The sequence below is a fragment of the Harmonia axyridis genome, chromosome 7, assembly GCF_914767665.1.
Source record: "Harmonia axyridis chromosome 7, icHarAxyr1.1, whole genome shotgun sequence".
NCBI classification, from domain to species: domain Eukaryota; kingdom Metazoa; phylum Arthropoda; class Insecta; order Coleoptera; family Coccinellidae; genus Harmonia; species Harmonia axyridis.
This window is the reverse complement of record NC_059507.1, coordinates 23,148,812-23,171,136: the sequence shown is the minus strand read 5'-3', so window position 1 is coordinate 23,171,136 and position 22,325 is coordinate 23,148,812. Positions and strand designations below refer to the sequence as shown.

The 22,325-nt window shown below is 36.3% G+C and overlaps 1 protein-coding gene across 9 annotated transcripts in view; it reads left to right on the top strand.

Moving 5' to 3' along the window:
* LOC123684810 (titin) overlaps positions 1–22,325 on the top strand; it is a 147,166-nt gene that overhangs the window by 116,222 nt on the left and 8,619 nt on the right. For 8 of the 9 annotated variants that reach the window (XM_045624267.1, XM_045624264.1, XM_045624266.1 and 5 more), the window contains one exon: positions 10,300–10,374. In XM_045624267.1, the coding sequence (XP_045480223.1) occupies positions 10,300–10,374 (75 nt within the window). Of the gene's footprint in view, positions 1–7,907; positions 8,437–10,299; positions 10,375–22,325 lie in introns of those variants that run through there. The other variant, XM_045624271.1, reaches the window with a different exon arrangement.

Below are 22,325 nucleotides of genomic sequence, written 5' to 3'. Positions count from 1 at the left end.
GACGTGAATCTCAGAAGGTAGTTGCTCCTCCGAAGTTTCACGAAGTCATTCAAATTTGGTCGGAATCGTACAAGATTTACAGAAATTTTGGAATCCGTTTTCGGAATATTTTGCACATTTTTTTGGTTTTTGGTTCAACCCATGGAGAAATAATAGACTTTTGAACAAATTGCGACGTTGCCAGGTCTAGCGAAAATGCAGAAAATTCGTGAATTTTGAGAATTTCTTGTAATTTGACTCAACTTTTTGAGCTAGGGGCTTTCCAATGGGTATTATAGGACATTTTATTTTCAATAGCTGGCTATCTGGACAACTATCACTACGCCATTACTAAATATAGAATGATACACGCTTTAAAAACGCATTGAATTAAATTAAACTACAAAAATTGAAAAATTTTGCCAATATATTTGCAAAATATGATTGTTGAAAAGCCTCCTAAACGTGTCACTGGATAACTCTTGAAAAACCCTCCAAATCAAGAGTTAACCATTCTGAATAGAATGGTTATTATGGCAACAGTGGCATATCCAAGGAGGGATATATCCCCCCTAGGATCCATTATATGTATATCAAAATCCTATTATGAGTAAGCAAACTTCTTTGGAAAACTTTTTTTTTTCTTTGTCCCCCTCAAGGCTTATGTCTGGGTTCGCCACTGAATGGCAACACTGTATATCTTTTTTTGACATTCGTTATGTCAACGTTTATGAATTGTAGAATTGTTTCATCATAATCAGTACTCATTTGTGATATTGTTCATCGATTCACTATTCGTGGTATTGAAGACAAATTTTCGAAGTTAATTTTCTTTAAACGATAGAAGAGTTACAGTACCATATACTTGGCATCTCATTCAAATTTATTCACAATACGACGAATATTGAGTCGATCAATTGAATTATGTTTCTTTGATTAAATGGCATAACATAACCTACTGAACAAAAATGACATAAAAAATGTTAAAAGTTAATACATAGCGTTGCCATCACAACCATTTTGAATTGTGTTATTCCTATTGAGAAAACCTTTACATTGACTCTTGTTAGTCATCTGGGACGCAGCCGGAGCTCTTCAGGAATATATCGACTTTATGATCTACTTCAAATGTGAATTCACTCGAAAAGTAGATAGTTGGCGATTCTCGTTCACCAATTGCTACAGGATAATTATCAATTACCGTGATTTTCTATCCTTAATCGCCTTCTTTATATCAAATTAAAATACATATCGACCCTCCTTCTATCCAAAACCTTCTCGAGACTATCGACAATCCGAAATCATTATTCATTTGGTGTCAAAATAGTTACTTATAATACAAGTGCAGAAGGCATTGATATTCTTCCACGAGTTCAAAATTCAAAAACGAGCCACGAAGTGGCGAGTTTTGGAATGAACGAGTGGTAGAATGAGCCTTCTGTACGAGTATTATACATTATTTTCTCTAATTCATTGCATTTTCATTGAAATTAATGAAATATTTCCATAAATATATCTTAGTGATTTTTGCATTGAAAAATGTTGGTTGGAAGAACTGATATCTTTAAGGCAAATTGATGAATTGACAGATAAAGCCGTGGCGGAAAGTTCGGAGTACCAACATATAATAATAAAATATAACCATGAAAACTGTGCGTTTCTGATATATTCTCGCACGATTTTGTTCTACAAGATGTGGAAGAATGAACGGAATAACCACAGAATTAGAGAATGGAATTTAAAGGTCGCCACACACGTTCCGGACATCCATCCCGAATCTATTCTCGTAATAGGGAAAATTCCCGGAATTCCGATGAAATTGAACCAATCAACTGTCGCGGGCTTCTTTCCTCGTCGTTTCGACCGTTCCCTGCCCCCTCTATCGTAATTGCATCTGATTGAGAAACGGAGATCGGAAAACCATTGATGACATCACCATTACGCGTCTGCACTTACGTCAAGGTCGCGGAGATCAATCCGTCAATAAACTCTAAAAATACCGTTTCGTCCGACGTGAGGCAATCGGTTATTGAAGACCCCATCGCGCTAAAAGATTTTTATTGAATCGTCCTCTTCTAACCTTATAAATCAATCGGTGGGTGTTGTTGTGCTGTTGTTGTATATCGCAGTATATTTCATCAACGTTGTATATGCGAGATAAATTGGCGTTATGAACGGACAATATGGTCGTATATTTCGCAAGGGTTATTATTGTGGTGGAGTGAAGAAATGAAAGATGGTGTTGATTTCGAGAAGAATTTATTTTGTTTCTGAGTATACGGAAGGCAGTGGAAGCATTGTGAACAGAATTTTTGGCATCCGCATCACGCTAATAGTTATTTATAATACAAGTGCAGAAGGCATTGATATTCTTCCACGAGTTCAAAATTCAAAAACGAGCCACGAAGTGGCGAGTTTTGGAATGAACGAGTGGTAGAATGAGCCTTCTGTACGAGTATTATACATTATTTTTTCTAATTCATTGCATTTTCATTGAAATTAATGAAATATTTCCATAAATATAATTTAGTGATTTTTTTTATGGAAAAATGTTGGTTGGCAGAACTGATTTCTTTAAGGCAATTTGATGAATTGACAGATAAAGCCGTAGCGGAAAGTTCGGAGTGCCAACATAGAATAATAAAATATAACCATGAAAACTGTGCGTTTCTGATATATTCTCGCACGATTTTGTTCTACAAGATGTGGAAGAATGAACGGAATAACCACAGAATTAGAGAAATGCATTTTAGACCATCCAAAACAACTTTGGTATCTTTTTTGTCTGTCATTGTGTCAGTGCATCACTGTAACAGCCTCTACTTCTGCAATTCTCAGACTAATTTGATGGAATTTTGTATGGACATTCAGTTTGGGTCGTGGATGTTCCCATAATAAACATAGAAAGAAGGAGTATACGAGTAGATTTTACATGTCCCCTACATGGTTAGATTACGTTGTCGGATTGTGATATATCTTCAAATCCACAATTTTCTAATATCATGAATGTATATTACATTGAATGAATATATTTAATTGAGTGATTCCCGATTAGAGATGCAAATTTGAATAGGTACTTGAAATCTGATATTTTTGCTGATTGTCGAATTTATAATGAGCAGAATATTTATTATTTTCTGTGTCTTCTTGCTGAAATACAAGGTTTGGCCACTTTTGCTCTCCTAGTGTCATCGGTTGTTTAACGTCGTTTGTTTTCTGAGTTTCTGATATATTTGAGAATTGATTTCAATATACACTGCGCAAAAAAATTAACGCACATTCTGAAAATCTCAATTTTAATGAAAGTTAACTCTACATTGACTTTATAACTTATTTTTATGTTCTCTCGGGAAGGTTTTGAACGAAACAAGACACATTAAATGGAAGAAAAATTCAGGATTTCACCGAATCTTATGTGAAAGAAGAGAAATAAACAATTTTCAAAATACTGGAATGCTGATAAGTGATTTAATACTTGGTATTTCCACCCCTTGCGTTAATTACAGCTCGGCAACGACGGTTTATACTCAAAATGAGTGATCTAAAATGTTCTGATCTAATCCCTCCCAGATTTCTCTGAGTTGGATTTCTAAGTCATTAAGAGTAGCTAGATGATTTTCTGAACTTCTCAGCCTTCTATTGAGGTTGTCCCAAACCTGCTCAATCGGATTGAGATCTGGACTTCTTGCTGGCCATTCCATTCGAGAGACTTCAACCTCTTCAAGGTACTTCTGAACGATGCGCGCACAATGGGGTCTGGCATTATCGTCCATAAAAATGAAATTTTCACCAATTTATGGGGCAAATGACACTACATGCTCTTCAAGAATATTCCTTATATACTATCAGCATTCATAGCTCCATTATCAACAACCACTAGGTCTGTGCGAGAAGTCAAAGATATTCCACCCCATACCATAATCGATCCTCCCCCGAAACCATTAATATTCAGGAAATTCTGAGCATATCTTTCATGTGGACGTCTGTATACGAGGGAACGTCGATCACAATGGTAGAGGCAGAATCTAGACTCATCTGTGAAGAGAACTCTTTCCCAATCAGCCTCTTCCCAATGGATATGCTCTCTCGCAAAATCCAAAAGCGCCCTTCGATGGGCTGGGGTAAGAGCTGGGCCTCTTGCCGCGACACGAGGCCTTAAATCATATTCTCTGAGGCGATTTCTTATTGTCTGAGTGCTAATTTGCACCCCATGAGTTTGCTCAAGCTGATTTTGAAGGAGGCGAGCGGTTGCAAACCGTTGTCTCAACGAAGAAACTCTCAAGTAACGTTCTTGAATGGCAGTTGTTACCCGTGGTCTACCCTGTCCTGGTCTTCGGACATTCATACCTGTCTCCCTGAATCGCTGCAACATTCTGGACACACTTGTATGGGAAACTCCAATCCTTTCTGCAATTCTTGTGTATGTCCACCCTTCTTCTCGCAAAACTACCGCTTGGGCACATTTCTCTTGGGTCAAATTGCGTGTTTCGCGTTGCATAGCGATCGAGTGTAGAAAATCAAACGAAAGAAAAACTATTGATCACTAGAATTGATCGAGAACAACTGATTTCAGAATGGAGCCAATACATTGAAAATCTGATAATCTCATATTTTTTTATTCCTGCTGGGAAAAAAACATCTGTATTGAAGAAAAACGTTAAAAGTGGATAACATGTGCATGCATAATTCTGATAAAAATGATTATCATTGAGAACACTTTCAGTTGTAGAATAAATTTGAGATTTCCAAAATGTGCGTTAATTTTTTTGCGCAGTGTATTTTGAGTTAATATGAAACGTTGATTCACTAGGGACATTAGAAGTGCGTTCTTTGTGGAGAAATATCGCATCCCTGATATGTTTTCATTTCCGCGCGATTCATGTCAAATTTGATAGTACATGTTGGAGACAAAATTTGCTTACTGAAAATGACATTATGCTCCCTCTATCTATGTTTATTACTCTGAGTTGCGTATGGTTCCATTTGCGTTAATGGCGTATATCTGTCAAAAAATAACAACTCCTAATAACTCAGCTGTCAAAATGTTGGCTCTTCAAAATTAATTTGGAAATCCCCACTAACGAAGATGGGATCTATGAACGATGTTGTTTGTCTACCATTTTCAAGCCGAACGAAAGTTGGGAAACCCTACGGGATCAATATCACTTTCCAAGTGCTTCATCCTGACACTCCACTCTTTATCGAGTTGTTCGAAATTTGTTTACTTCCGACCGTTCACCCTCTAAATTGAACTACTTGAACTCCCACTGTTTATTTGTATGTCCCATGCCCACTTGCGCCCTCGGCTGTTCTGAACTATAGCTTAATGTCAACTCCAGGTTTAGTGGCTCAATTTTTTTGTTCCGTTGCCTAACGCTTAACTTTACTTAAGTTACTATGACTAATGACTAGTTGAAAATAATCGATCAAATTCTATTAATTAATTCTATGAATTGGAGGGAGGTTATTATCTTTTTAACCCTGTATGAAATACATAGATAATAGAGGGTGTTCCAGAATTGGAGATACAAAGGAAAATGAGAGATTCCTTGGGTAATTTTACGAAAAAAACGACCTATAAACATGGAACCGCAAATGCTTTGTTTTTGAAATAAAGGATGTCTTTTGTATCCAAGTTTTTTGTGATGATTATACCAGTTTATCCAATCTTTATTAATCTTTGTTATAGATTGGGTAGATAAGTTCAAAAACTTTCAATCAATTTATTCATCACAGCTTACTAACTAGATATTTATAATAATTAGGATTTTCCTGAGGAGTACTAGAAAATTGTTTGAATATTTTTCTCGAAATCGGTAGGATATACGACATAACTATAAGAAATCAAAAAGTGTAATCCCAGACCAAAGTTTTCACATTTTTCTAAACTACCAGTGGTCCACCACAAAAAGGTTCTAGATCTAGAGCAAAAAAGCTGGCACTGTTCCAGAAAAAATACCACCCTCTAGATTTGCATTACAAATTAGCATATCACATGATGAACACTTCAAATTGTAATATCAATGCCAATTTGAGTCAAATATCTTGTGAAAGGAAAGTGCTTTATCACCCGGTATCTCGAAAACAAAGCCTTTGTGGGTCCATGTTTATGAAAATTGTTTTCTTTAAATGATTCGAGGAATTTGTCATTTTCATTCGAACTTCCCATTCAGAAACACCCAGTCCATAACAAATTTGAAATTGCTTACTACTATTATTATGAAAAAATAGATTATATAGATATGGATAGTTTCGTAAGTAATAAAAGGGCATTCAATTTTTCCTTGTTGGTGGCAACAAAAATTCGATTTTTGCATCTGCTCGAATGCTTTCTGTCAAAAAATATCACTTAGCATTGTGTTTGTTCAATTTTTTTCATAGGAAAAATTAAATGCCCGAATGGTATTTGATGAAACTATTTTATGAGACCATAGTTGTAATAGCGGTTTTTCCTATTATAATAATGAAATAATAAAAAATATAGATTCTAATTTGAAAATCTTGAGTTTTGATGAATTTGACTTCTTCTAATAGGCCATCCCGGTAAATCACCCTGTAGATAACTCATGTTTTGATGAACCAATAGAATCCGTAAATTTTCGATAGTATGTAGTATTGATAAATGAATATACTTTGTCGACGTGGTATAATAGTTTTGTAGTTTCGCCTCCTGCCATATTGGGATCATTTCCATGGTAAAATTCTTGGACGTTCGCCAAAAAATAAAAGTCAAGCTCAGTGAAATGTCATTGAATTATCGAAATGCAGTGCTTTGAATATAGTTATTGAAATTATTCGTTATATAATCCCAACGAATATCAACTCGAGCATAGACAATATATTTCGATTGTACGAACCTCTTCACTCGACGTAGTTCGCGAAACACCACTCAGCTGCGCTCTCGTGATGTTTCGAGAACTACGTCTCGTGAATCGGTGTATAATCGAATATTGACTAAGCTCTTGTGATATTATAACTGATTATTTTTTGTGTCGATATATAACAGTGGATACAACATAGATTTATCACTACAGTCATTCTCCAAAACCGTCCAAAGCGAATAAAATCTCAACTGGCAAGGATATGACAGCCTTATTTAGGAACGTGCATGTTACATGCATAATATTGATCATTGACTATGTTTGCAAAGGTAAAACCACCAACAATTATGTATTACAAAACGTTATTGGATCGATTGAGGGCAGAAATTAGGAAAAATGTCTTCAAATCCAGAAGAAAAACTTATATTCATAATTAACGGATTGCGCTTCTAACTGCTTGAGCACTCAGCTCATTTTCCATATCTGACCCTCAGTGTTATTGGCTTTTTGCAAACATCTAAAGAATGCTTCAGGAAAAAAAAATTGGCGCTAAAGAAGAAGTGATTGTCGAGGTTGAAGCATATTTCGAGAGCAAAAACGTAAAACATAAAAGGTATTGAAAAGTAAGAGAAGTAAATGTATTACTCTTAAAGTTGAGTAGGTATGTTGACGAATAAAGTCCAACTTAAAAAAAAAAAAATTTTTTTTTCGGCTTTTTTTTTTCGTGCTCACTTTCCGGACGCTTTTTCTCTGAGAAAGAAGCATTTCCCGGCCTAGTCCGGAAAGTACGTACATCCCGGACTAGGCCGGAAAAGAATCATAGAATCCATAGCAACCGAGATAACGGCTGACAGTTCATATGAAATTAGTTGTCAAAAATTTGCATGTTTTTTTATCGCAATCGCAATAAAATATGGAAAGCAGCAGCGATAGTGTTATATTACATGGTTGCCGAAAAAATATTGTACGCAACACGCCCGAAAAAGTTTTTTTTTGGACTCACAGACTTCCAGGACGAGCGTAAGCGAGTGTCTGTTGTCTATTCGTCCAAAAAAAACCTATTTTCCGGACTTGTTACGTAAATTACTATTCTATTGGTTAGGCCTCGGACTGTTGAATGAAATGAAAAAAAAGGCTATCAACGAAAGACTACTTCCTTCAACTCCGAAACTAATAGGAAAAAGGGTATTCTCTTTTCCTCCCAACCTCGTTATACTGTCCTCATTGTCTCTCGACTACTTCATTTTCCCATGTGCGGCGCATTTGCGTACATACACAAATCGTTTATTTTGCGTTTGTGTATCGGAAATGAAACCAGAAACTCCTCCGCCTGTTGTTTTGTGTTGCAGCAACGTTGAATCGTTATGTAAGCCGAGCTTAGAAGAAACGTCGTCTATTGCGAGAGACTGTATAGAGAGTTCTTTTTTTTTCCCTCGATAGTCTTCTCAGATATCGTGCGAATGTTGCGCTGTATACTTCGGCTTGTTGTTGTTGTGCGTTTGCGGTGGATGTTGATGTTGTTGAGGTTCTGGGATGGATTGGAGAAGAAAATTGTGGTGAGATGGAGTCGATTTGCGAGTTTAGGGCCGCCCACAACTTTTGGATGGTACGGTCCTGCTATTTGGAGGTTGGGAAGGTGAGATTTTGGGTTTAAATGTTGTCATTTCGAATAATAACTATTTCGAGGCGTTCGGGGATAAAAAAGGTTATGATACCCAGGTTTGGAAGAAGAATATCGAAAGAAACTGAGGAAAACACTGACCTGAAGATAGGAAGGTCCATTTGTGCGTCAATTGTACTCTTGAAGACGCCAGAACTGTATATAGGTATATATGTTGTCTCCCAAGGTGCAATTGACGAATGGTCAAAAGCCCCCGATTTCACGTCAAAGCTTTTTTTTCAATATTCTTCTCGAATTTTTCAATATTCTTTGGACGTTATCAGCATTGCATCATCATTTTGCAAGAGGCTTGAAATTGTCACTCAGGGTGTTTCCAAATTAGACGTGAACCTTGAAGGAGGTGTTAGTATCTCCCATTTCCTGTCGTTTGAGCCATATCTAGTAATAACCGAAAAACAACAGTTTACGAGATATTTGCGTTCTTATTTTATTTAAAAAATTTCTTGTCTTCTTTTTTTGTAATTTTTTTTTCGTTTACCAAGTTTGATTTAAATTCAGGATTGTTTTCATTCGAGAAAATATGATAAATGTATGAATAAAGCCAAACTATGTTGAATAAGAATTAGTATGATTTGAAAATTGTTATATGAAGAAAAGAATAGAAAATTTCTAATATAAATTTGCCTGCAATTTTCGAATTCCAGAATTTATGTATTTTAAAAACTTGCCAAATTCCTTTTTCATTTCCTTAAAATTTTTTGTTAGAATGCAGGCACTAGTTATTATATGAATTAAAAATTTTTCATTGCAATCAAACTCAAAATTTCAGTAAAAAATTTATTCATAAATTATTTTTGAAATGACCTCCACCATTCCTTATTCAGTTGTTACTTTCTGTCTGGAATTTACTCTCAATTTTCTCGCTGCTTCGTCTATTCTAACTGTGTTGGGTCCGGACTCCTTGCTGGCCACAAAAATAATCCAAAATTCAAATCAAATTTGGTCCACATGGAAAAAAAAATTGACGAAAAATGAAGTAATGTGAGAAATTTTTAAAAATCACAAGAACTCAAGAAGGTATCTCGTAAACTGTTGATTTTTGATCATGACTAAATATGGCTCAAACGACAGCAAATGAGTCATACTAACACGTCCTCTTAAGGTTTACGTCTAATTTGGAAACACCCTGTATACCCGTAAAATTTCAACTCAGTCGGATCGGTTGTCACTGAAATATTAGGATTTTTTCGTTCTGTCCGAATTTTCTATGGTTCTAATGACACTATCAATACGATTTTGAACGAAGTTTAAAATTGTAATTCAAAATATACATACACGCAAAATCTCAACTAATCAAATTCGTGATTACAGAAATATTGGGTATTTCTTTTCTAATATTCTTCTTGTATTTTCTATGGTTCTAATGATGTTCAGCTTGAAATTTTGCAGAAAATTGATATTTCATATCAACTCCCAAAATTTCATGTCCTTCTGTTTTAGAGTCTTGGTAATATTTTTTTTTACGATTTCCGAAATTCTCGAATTTTTTATGGTTCTGGTTCAAATTGACATTTTATATCCAGAAGTTTCGGTTGCTACATTGCTTTGGACCTCCAGATTTGAAATCCATATTTCAAAGCATAATAATCAAGTATAAACAAAAACTAACCAACTATGAACAAAATCGTAAAATTAGAAACGTTATGAATTGTTATTTTGAATAAAATATTTCTTAACGCAAAATTCTATTCCTGATAGTAAAAAGGTTACTCAACTTTTTAGTATGACTTCAATTGAAGTTTGTACATTCACACTGTAAATTCCCATTTTGATTTTTTGTATTATGTCCTCTTTATTGAAATTCTTTGTTATTTTCAGGATCTCCCGAATAAATCGCATAGTACTTGCAGTGACGGTTCTCTCCTCAGTGTTGGAAGTTCAGATATAGAAGAGGTAAGTCGGAACTTATAGCTATTATTACAACTAGGGAAATATGAATAGTATATTTCCCGAGGTTGTCAAAGTTACATCCCGAGGGCGGAGCCCGAGGGATGTATAGACAACCGAGGGAAATGTATTCATATTTCCCGTGGTGTAATCAATAGTTTTTTTCTGATTGAAACAATCTGATAAGGAAAAATTATTATTAGATTGTATATTTTTGTAATAATTAAATTTTTAACGTTGCTATGGGCCATGTTTCTGAGAATCTTGGTTGACTGGTTTCATTTTGACGTCTTGTCAAAAATAAAATTAATGAAAAAATGTCGAACTACGTCGAAACTCAAGCGGCAAAGGCCCGTGAATCTTTGGTTCCAGCCAAATCTCAAGCTGCCTACAGTAAAGAGTACGAATGCTTTCAGGAGTGGAAAAGAAAAAAATTGGTGGACGGTGTGAGCGATAGTATTTTGTTAGCATATTTCCAAGATTTGGTATGTTGCTCTGATTCTTGTTATTCTTGATGTATGATTAATTCATTCGATCCCCAGTCCCAGAAATATTCTCCAAACACGTTATGGCCGAAACTATCGATGTTAAGATCAATGCTACATTTGAAGGAAAAAACTGATGTCAAATTATTCGATGAAGTCGAAGCATTTGTTAAGAACAAAAATAAAGGATACGTTCCTAAAAAATCATCAGTGTTGTCCCGGGAGCAGCTCAAGACATTCTTGAGTGAAGCTCCTAATGACGTTTTTTTGATGTATAAGGTAAAAGTTTCATTTTGATTTCCTCTGTTGATAAGATTTTTACATTCATAATTTTGAAGGTTGTTTTAATAATGGAAATCTTTGGCGCCTGCAGAACACGAGAGTTGGTGAATATGCTATCTTCAGATATCGAAGATCGTGGTTCGGTAATCATAATCAAAGTCTCAAAGACTAAGAATGATATAAACAGAATATTCACTATAATTGATGAAGAAGATCTGGGTGCTGCTCGTTTGGTGAGGGAGTATTCAGCGTTGCGCCCGCAAGGCGTTCTTAGGTTCTTCGTAGCTTATAGGAATAAGAAGTGTACTCTTCAGCCTGTCGGCAAAAATACCTTCGGAAAAATTCCGAGTAAGGTTGCTGAATGGTTGGGTTTAGATAATCCGAAAACCTATACAGGTCATTGTGGAAGACGAACATCCGCGACATTGGTTGCCGATGCGGGAGCCTCAATGACAACACTCAAGAGACATGGTGGTTGGAAAAGTTCGTCTGTTGCAGAAGGCTATCTGGCGGACAGTATGCTGCACAAAAATAAGGTAGCGAAGATGATAGCAGGTGTGGAGGGTGAGCCATCTGCAGCATCACAATCTTTGAAGACCGTTTTGGGAGAATCGTCCGAGACTGCTGCTGCAAGGAATGTTCTCAAGAAAACTGTAGTCTCGTCGTCGAATAATTATGAACAAGATATTTCTTCTTCCTTTGTATCTGGTGGAAATACTTTTAGTGGAAATTTCAACAATTGCAGTTTCCATTTTGTTACTAAATAAAGAAATAGTTTCATATTTCCCTAGGGAAATATGAACTGACGTTTCATATTTCCCTTGGGAAATATGAGTGTGTTATGACACATGGTAACTAAGGCGATATAGCTCAATATTGGTTCGATCAGAAAAAAATATTTTTTTTTCTGATCGAACCAATATTGAGCTATATCGCCTTAGTTACCATGTGTCATAACACACTCATATTTCCCAAGGGAAATATGAAACGTCAGTTCATATTTCCCTAGGGAAATATGAAACTATTTCTTTATTTAGTAACAAAATGGAAACTGCAATTGTTGAAATTTCCACTAAAAGTATTTCCACCAGATACAAAGGAAGAAGAAATATCTTGTTCATAATTATTCGACGACGAGACTACAGTTTTCTTGAGAACATTCCTTGCAGCAGCAGTCTCGGACGATTCTCCCAAAACGGTCTTCAAAGATTGTGATGCTGCAGATGGCTCACCCTCCACACCTGCTATCATCTTCGCTACCTTATTTTTGTGCAGCATACTGTCCGCCAGATAGCCTTCTGCAACAGACGAACTTTTCCAACCACCATGTCTCTTGAGTGTTGTCATTGAGGCTCCCGCATCGGCAACCAATGTCGCGGATGTTCGTCTTCCACAATGACCTGTATAGGTTTTCGGATTATCTAAACCCAACCATTCAGCAACCTTACTCGGAATTTTTCCGAAGGTATTTTTGCCGACAGGCTGAAGAGTACACTTCTTATTCCTATAAGCTACGAAGAACCTAAGAACGCCTTGCGGGCGCAACGCTGAATACTCCCTCACCAAACGAGCAGCACCCAGATCTTCTTCATCAATTATAGTGAATATTCTGTTTATATCATTCTTAGTCTTTGAGACTTTGATTATGATTACCGAACCACGATCTTCGATATCTGAAGATAGCATATTCACCAACTCTCGTGTTCTGCAGGCGCCAAAGATTTCCATTATTAAAACAACCTTCAAAATTATGAATGTAAAAATCTTATCAACAGAGGAAATCAAAATGAAACTTTTACCTTATACATCAAAAAAACGTCATTAGGAGCTTCACTCAAGAATGTCTTGAGCTGCTCCCGGGACAACACTGATGATTTTTTAGGAACGTATCCTTTATTTTTGTTCTTAACAAATGCTTCGACTTCATCGAATAATTTGACATCAGTTTTTTCCTTCAAATGTAGCATTGATCTTAACATCGATAGTTTCGGCCATAACGTGTTTGGAGAATATTTCTGGGACTGGGGATCGAATGAATTAATCATACATCAAGAATAACAAGAATCAGAGCAACATACCAAATCTTGGAAATATGCTAACAAAATACTATCGCTCACACCGTCCACCAATTTTTTTCTTTTCCACTCCTGAAAGCATTCGTACTCTTTACTGTAGGCAGCTTGAGATTTGGCTGGAACCAAAGATTCACGGGCCTTTGCCGCTTGAGTTTCGACGTAGTTCGACATTTTTTCATTAATTTTATTTTTGACAAGACGTCAAAATGAAACCAGTCAACCAAGATTCTCAGAAACATGGCCCATAGCAACGTTAAAAATTTAATTATTACAAAAATATACAATCTAATAATAATTTTTCCTTATCAGATTGTTTCAATCAGAAAAAAACTATTGATTACACCACGGGAAATATGAATACATTTCCCTCGGTTGTCTATACATCCCTCGGGCTCCGCCCTCGGGATGTAACTTTGACAACCTCGGGAAATATACTATTCATATTTCCCTAGTTGTAATAATAGCTATATAGTGTCTTGCAACAAAGTAGCACTTTTTTACCCAATTAATTATTTACACTATATACCTGTTTGTCCAGCGATTTACAATGCTTTATCAAAATGACCTAAGGACACAGTAACAAAGTAAAAAAACCTACTGAGAACACACCACTTCTTCTAACTTGTACGAACTCTAAACTTCTGAATTATCAGCAAAGTGAAGATTAATTTTAGAAAACTAAGAAGTTTTAGGTTGCATGGCAATTGAAAATCTATTACTAAATTGCATGACATTTCGTACGCTATCTTGTCTGAAGAAAAAAATAAAAAATTCCAAAGGCTGAAACTCAATCTTTTAGGAAATTAAATTGAATATAAAATCATGTGAAACTTCACTTCCGGATTGATAATAATTTCTCCGTGAGATAAGCTGAGAAAGGAATTGCGTTCAAGTCAGAATTACAGTTTGATATTGGAAAATCTACATCGCCAATTCCAACTTTTTTTTTCACTGCCGGTGCAGAAAATAAGATGTAAAAAATTGATATAGAGCTACGTCGCTTCCTATTCAATTCCTGTGATGAATTGGCTCTGAACCAGATCAGACATCGCAAACTAGATCGCATAAATTTTCTTTTCTGTTTCATATCAGCTTTATCGTTTTTTTATAAAGCGCGAAGTAAACGGTTTCAGATGGACTGGATTAACGTTATAGATCAAAAGGAGGCAGGATGAATTCAAAATATGTTAAATTTTTTATTATGACGTCCTTATTTTATTATGATAGATATTCATATTTATTTCCATATTATGCAAACTGATATGGGAATTTCGAAAACAAACACGAATTATTTGGACGAATTTGTATCAATTTTCATTTTGTTCCTAATAGGAAAATAAATCAAAATCTCTTCTTCTAATTTAGGCCGTAGATCTTCCAATAGTTATTATACAATTTAAAAATTGAAAAAAAAAACAAATTGTTCAGTCAGACACAACATTTTTTTTATTTGAAAGGTTACATTATGCCATTATGTGTGGAAAATAACATCTTTCAAATGACCACCACGACTTTTCCGTACGTATTGCATTTCATCACGTTTTCACATGAATTTTTTTGTATCTCATCAATAGTACCTTCAATGTTGAATTTTAATTGCTGAGTTATTATTAGATTATCAGCATGAGCTGGTGACATAACATTTCCCTAAAGAAAGAAATAACAAGGTGTTAAATCTAGAAGGATAATTAACTGGTCCATTTCTTGTGTTAATTTCGTCATTAAATTATGTTTTCAATCAATCGATTGTTAAGGTGGCTGTGTGACAGATGGTACCGTCTTGATGAAACTACATATCCTCAAAACTATTCTCAACAACAGCAGGAAAACAAACATTGAAGATTGTTCTGTATCGTTCTCTAGTTACTGTAACTCTTCGACCATTTTCTTCAAAGAAATATGAACCAATCAAACCGCCAGCATGAATTGCACACCACATAGAGTAATGGTGTCTCAACAGTTTCGTGTTGGTTTTCATAACTCCAAATTTTGCAATTCTGTTTGTTTACATTTATAATCACAGTTCTTTTTGAATTTCTCTGTGTTACAAACGAGCAATAAATTTGATTGAACAATTTAACAATTTCTAAACGTTGTTGAAGAGTGTATCTTTCCATAATTAAATGGTATAACCTACTGTTTACAATTTTCATGAGAATTGTTTAAAAATAATACAAAGCGTTGCAATTATAATCATTTCAAATTGTATCATTCCCATTGGAAAATGCTTTATACAGGGTGTCCCGAAAATAAACCGCCATACGTTCTTCACGAATTAAGGAAAAAAATAACCCTATTTGTGTAAAAAACCCATAGGCACAAAATGCTTCGTTTCGGATTTACAGGGTGTTGAAGATCATATGAAAATTAGAAATATCAAATAATTTCGTATTCAGTTTTCATTTTTTCAAAAATTTCTCGTAATTTCGTCCTTTACTTCTGATGCATGCTTCTGACCGCCTAATCAAGTTAACCACATTGAATTGTTCTGAATTTTGCCTTATGGTAAGCGATGTCGCATCAATTTTTTCTGTAATTTATTCCATTATTTGCATAAAGCCAATTCCGAACCTTTGGTCTATCGTTCTATAGTGTGATGATGATTAATAATTTTTGAGTCGTTAATTTCAATTCATATTTTATTTTTTTCTTCATTTGGAGTTTTCAACCTGTAGATAAATACAGCTGTTTATTATTAAAAATATACTGTTTTTCAATCGAACAACCTGTTAATCTGCAATGAAGCCTTTTTGACCTGTAGTTCATTAGGAAAACTAGGGTCATTTTTCGATTTTGAATCAACGGATAACGTATGGTGGTTTATTTTGGTATACATAGTGTTCCTAAATTGAAGGTACAAACGAAGATGATAGATTCCTCGGATCATTTCAAGAAAAAAAGAAGAAGAAAGAAAACACTTTATTTTCTAGATAAGTACAGGGTGTTCAAAGTTTGATTTTTTTCTCATAGGATCTTTCCTACACATGATATTGAACTTAAATTCAGTATAGATATTTCAATTTGAAGCTTTCATCATGTGATATGCTAATTTTGATTTCAAATCGACAGGGTGATATTTTTTCTGGAACAGTACCCGCTTCTTTCCACCAGAACTTTTTTTTGGTGGACCACTGGTAGTTTAGAAAAATGCAAAAAGAATCTATGGCCAATATTACAGTTTTTGGTTTGTTGTAGTTTTGTCGTACCTGCTGCCGATTTCGAGAAAAAAAAATTCAAACATCTCTCTCAAATCCTCGGGAAAATCTTAATTATTATAAAGATCCAGTTAGTATGGCGTGATTGATAAATATTCGTGTGATGGTATAATCATCACAAAAAAAAAGATACAGGGTGTTTCTACCCTGTATCTCGAAAACAAAGTGTTTGAAGACCCATGTGTAGTGTGACTTTTTTCTTAAAATTATCGAAGGAATCTCTTATTTTCCTCTCTACATCCAGTTCAGGAACACCCTGAAGATAGATGTATGCAGTTACCGCAGTTCGTAAAACGAATGTAATGAATAAATATTGGGAAAATCATCAATTTCCGTATACCATACAGATTCTAGTTGGACCATCCAAATCAGATCAATTAAAAAAAATACCGACAGTTATGTCAGGTGCTCGATAACCCCAAAAGGATCTCGCCCGGGCAATTGGGTCAGACCGGCAATGATTACATAAAAGTTTGCATTTCCACGCTAGTTTCTCAGACAGTGAGCGATTGCGTAATCGTTACTTTACATCGTGAGGACGAACGTTCTTTATTCGCATCGTTTCCTGCAATCCGTATATATATAATCTGGGTCGATTCACCTGCGAAAATTGCCAAGACTAGTTGTTACATCTCGTCATCGACTCGAATCGATCTTCTTTCGCACTGACGATCGATGGTTTCGAGCCTTCGAAATCGGTGGATCGGATACTAGGGCTATGAAGATTGTAACCGACATTATTAGAGGGAGTATACGCAATTTTCACATGTCCGCAACATGGTTAGATTACGTTGTCGAATTGTGATATATTTTCAAATCCACAATTTTACTATATCATTATGAATGTATATTATATTGAATGAAATATATTTATTTGAGTGATTCCCGATTAAATGTGCAAATTTGAATATTTGGAATCCGTTATTTTTCCCAATTGTCGAATTTATAATGAGCAGAATATTTATTATTTTCTGTATCTACCTGCTGAAATCCAAGGTTTGGCAACTTTTGCTCTCCTAGTGTCATCCGTCGTTTCAAGTCGTTTGGCGCGCTGAAGTTTGTTTTCTGAATTTCTGATATATTTAGGTATTTATTTCAATATATTATGAGTTGATATGAAACGTTGATTCACTATGGGACATAAGAAGTGCGTTCTTTGTGTAGAAACTCGCGAATTGTGATATGTTTTCATTTCCGTGCGCTTCATGTCAAATTTGATAGTTCATATTGGGGACAAAATTTGCTTACTAAAAATGGCATATGCTCCCTCTATCTATGTTTATTACTCTGAGTTGCATGCTAATAGACGTTAAGGCTCATTTTCATGGTGATAGTACTATCACGATAGTGTTATCGTGATATTACTATCGCAGCAACTGTATCTGTAACCTCGTGCACTACTCGATAGTTACTATCGCACTATCACGTCGTGCTAGATAGTTGATATTACTATAGTTCCGGGAACTCGATTTGTGTCTCCATCATAAAGTTATTCTCGATTAAACGTGTCAGCTTACGAGCCGAATTCTCGTAATTTGTGTGAGGTTTTAATTTTCTGCTTTGACATGAAGAAATCTGCGGCTGAAGCTCATCGAATGCTCTCAAATTCCTATGGTGAGGCTAATAGTAAAAGAACGTGCAGAGAGTGGTTTCAACGCTACAAGAGCGGCGATTTTGAAATCGAAGACCAGGATGGCGGCGGGAGAGAGTAGGTTTTCGAAGATGCAAAATTGGAGGCAGTACTTGATCAAGACTCGAGTAAAACGCAACAATAATTGGCAGGATCATTGGGAGTGACGCAACAAGCCATTTCAAAACGCCTGACAGTTATGGGAATGATTCAGAAATAAGGAAATTGGGTGCCGTACGAGTTGAAGCCGAGAGATGTTGGACGGCATTTATTTGCTTGTAAACATCTGCTTGCAAGGCAAAGACGAAAAAGATTTCTGCATCGCATTGTGACTAGAAACGAAAAATGGGTTCATTACGATAATCCCAAGCGCAGAAAATCATGGCGATATCCCGGCCATGCTTCCACGTCGACAGCCAAACCGAATATTCACGGTTCCAAGGTCATGCTCAGTATTTGATGGGACCAGCTCGGCGTAGTGTATTATGAGTTGTTAGAACCAACTAAACAATCACAGGCGATCGTTATCGTTAATGCGTTTGAGCCGAGCATTGGAAGACAAACGGTCAAGGCATACATACTTCGAAACGTTGAAATATAAAGTCCTTCCCCACTCGCCGTATTCTCCAGATGTTGCTCCCTCGGATTTTCACTTGTTTCGATCAATGGCACACGGCCTGGCTGACCAGCACTTCCGGTCTTATGAAGAAGTAAAAAATTGGATCGATTCGTGGATCGCTTCAAAAGATGACCAGTTTTTCCAACGCGGGATTCGTACGCTGCTCGAAAGATGAGAGAAAGCCAGCAATGGACAATAATTTGAATCGCATTAATGTATAACCAGTTTTTCACAATAAAGCCTCGAATTTCGGAAAAAACGGCGGAAGCAAGGAGTTGTACGCCTATATACCTACGTATTCGAAAACGTTAATCATGGAAATTTCATACTGTCAAAATGTTCTCCTTTAACGATTGCCATACTATATTAAATTGGAAATAATGAACCAAGAATAGATATTTCAAGCTGAGAGCACCTGTAGAAGGTGTGTGGCTTTGGTTGAATCGATCAACTGTAATTCTATTAAATTGGGATAATGAAACACCGGATTTCTTAACTACTATAATGAATTTTGCTGTACAAGTTATATGTTTAAAAGGTAACAGCTACAAGCGTACTCGGGTTCTATGTGCCCCAATTTTCTGGGGATGTTAATCGTCGCCTTGGATTCTGCATACCAAAGGGCCATCCAGGTCCCTGATTGGTCCACGTCCTCATTCCTTTGTTCCTACGATGTGACTTCAGGATGACCATATGTGGCTCCTGGCGCCAAGGAAGTTCCAGTTCTATTTTTAGCCCTCGCTGATACCTGCAGGGGTTGGCTTTTCGACCTAAATGCGACTTTGTGAATATTCAACTGTCCGTAAAGTTTGTGTGAAATTCACTTGACGCAACATACCGCCCCCCTTGAAAGCTCTGCCTTTCAACAACGTCCGAAACTGCAGGCAGAGTACCCTAACACTCAAAAAAAATGTCAATTTTCGACCGGTAAAACACTAAGTCCCGATACCGGTCGTTTGAATAATCCTTTAGCGGTTCTCACTGTCACTACACGCACTATACTGTCCTTACAATGGTGCGTTTCGGTGATTCCGGCTAATTCCCAATTTTGAGGAGGTGTGTTGTCCTCCTTCAATGATACCATTGTCCCTGGTTGCTGGTTCCCAAACTCGATCGTCACCTGAAGAGACTTCTTGATTCGATTTGTAGTCTCGAATCGTAGATCTTCTTGCGGTGTTGATACACGAAAATGACCTGATGTGAGTACATTCAGGCCCAAAGGATCATAGGATATAGGTTTTTAAAGGTCGAGAGTTTAAGCACTCCTCTACCTGTACACTGACTGTCTGAAACTCATCATAAGTTATCCTCTCATTGCCTAAAATTTCCTTGATATAACATTTGGTTGAATTTACTGCCGCTTCCCACAGACCGCCAATGTGCGGTGCTCGTGGTATTATAAAATGCCATTGTGCCATATGACTTGAAAAATACTCCGAAAATTCAGCCTGATTTTTGTACGATTTCAAAAAATCATCTAATTTTAGGAGTTCCCGCTTTGCTTTAATGAGATTTATCCCGTTATCCGAATGTATGTTTTTAATCAAACCTCTGCTTGCAATAAATCGCCTGAAAACCTTCATAAATGGATCTCTGCTCAAGTCCGAAGCTAGTTCCAAATGAACTGTCATTGTCGAATTGTAACCAAATGAGTACAAATATGAATTAATGTATTTTTTCCTTGATAGATTGCCCATAAAGTAATTCGAGCTTAAAGGTTTATTGCAAAAACAAGTTAGAAATTTATATCTCTGCTTCTTTCTGACTGTACTGACCCTATATTCAATTCGTTTCAATGAAAGAAGAGATTGCGCTTCCAGATGCATATTCCCGTTATGCTCATGCTTGAAGTTAAAGTTTGTTAAATGCTTAGCCGAATGACCGAATTCCTCAGGTTCACAAATTTGTTGAATTCGCTTTTCTAAAACAACATTAGTTGAAAAATTGCAAACCACTTTATTCGTCCTTGAATTCCCCCCTTTTCCATTTATTTGCCCTGCTATGATCCATCCCAACCTAGTTTTTTGTAAGGTTGGTTTCCCCCTACCAAAATTGATCTGACCCGCACAGATTAAATCCCAAAATACAGAGACACCCAATATCCCATCGATTTTATCGGGCTCTGCAAAAGACTCATCTGCCAAGTTGATATTTTTTGGAATGTTGAGTCGACTTGTGTCGATTTTTCTTGTTGGAATACTGTCAGATATTTGTTCTATAACTAGAAATGTAGAATTAAATTTAAAGCTCTTGAATCTTGAATGAACCGACATGTTAACGGAAGATCTTGTATGAGACCTTACGTTTCCAATACCAACAACTGGTACATTTACCCGATTCCGTGACAGGTTTAGTTTTTCAGCGAATTCTCTCGTTACAAAATTCGACTGGCTTCCTGAATCTAAGAGTATTCTGCCCAGATGTAGATTTCCGTCCGAACCCGCAAAGTAAACAATAGCCGTTGACAATAGAACGTCTGATCCTTGTCTGACCGTGAAATTGTGTACCGACTCTTCCTTAACGACCTTCGGAACTCTTTGACCATCTGTATTTTTAAGACCCCGAATTGAGGGATGCCTTACCGTCACACATGAATAATTGTGAGAGGTACCCCCTGAAGTTTCTATTGCAGGAATATCTTCACTTTGTTTTGATACTTGTGGTCGAGTAATTGCATGCAACAATGTGTTGTGCTTATTTCCGCAGTGCCTGCAACCGCCGCGTTTGCAGTCTTGCGCCCTATGTCCCTGTTGGAGACAGTTCCAACAAGAATTTGACCGTCTTACTTCATTTCTCCTATCATCGATTGATAGTCCCAAGAATTTTTTACAAATAAATAGAGAATGGTTTTCCTTACATATTGTACATGACTTGAAAGATGACATGAAGGCCTTCGAAGTTCTTTCAAACCTTAGTTTATCGCTTTGTACCCCTGTTCTATTTGACTCTATTGTTTCAAGAAGAACGCACCTTTCCTCTAAAAATTGTAAAAAGTCTTCCATGCTCGCGAATTTATTCACTTTACCCGATTTTTGCCATTCCCTCCTTGTGACAGGATCTAGTTTGGCCTCGAGAGTAAAAATCAGTAAAGTATCCCAATGGTCAACCGGTTGACCCAATGACCTAAGAGCCCTCAAATCCCTTCTAATTTCGTCTAAAAATTTCCTAATTTGACCATATGATTCCTTCAATATGGGCGGAAATTTATGGAGAGATTCTATGTGATTTAACGCGATCATCTTTTTGTTCTCAAATCTGGTCTTGAGCAATGACCAGGCCTCATTATAGTTTTCGGACGAAACTTCTAAAGACCGAATGACTTCCGCAGCTTCGCCTTTAAGAGCATTCTTTAAATAATAGAACTTTTGGATGTCCGTTAATCCCTTGTTTGAATGTATCAACGCATTAAAACTATCATAGAACTCTAACCAGTTTTTGTAAGAACCTTGAAACTCTGGAATTTGCATTGTGGGCAATTTGACATTTCTTTCCGCTATTGAATTTTCACTTGAGCAAAGTGAACCCTTCATGAATTGCGAGATCTTTGTTTCCGCGAGAGCAATTGATTCAAAATACGCATCCTGAAACTCGATTCTTTCTTGTTCCTGCAAGTCAGGATGATTGATGTCGAGTTCTTCAATTTGTTTTTGC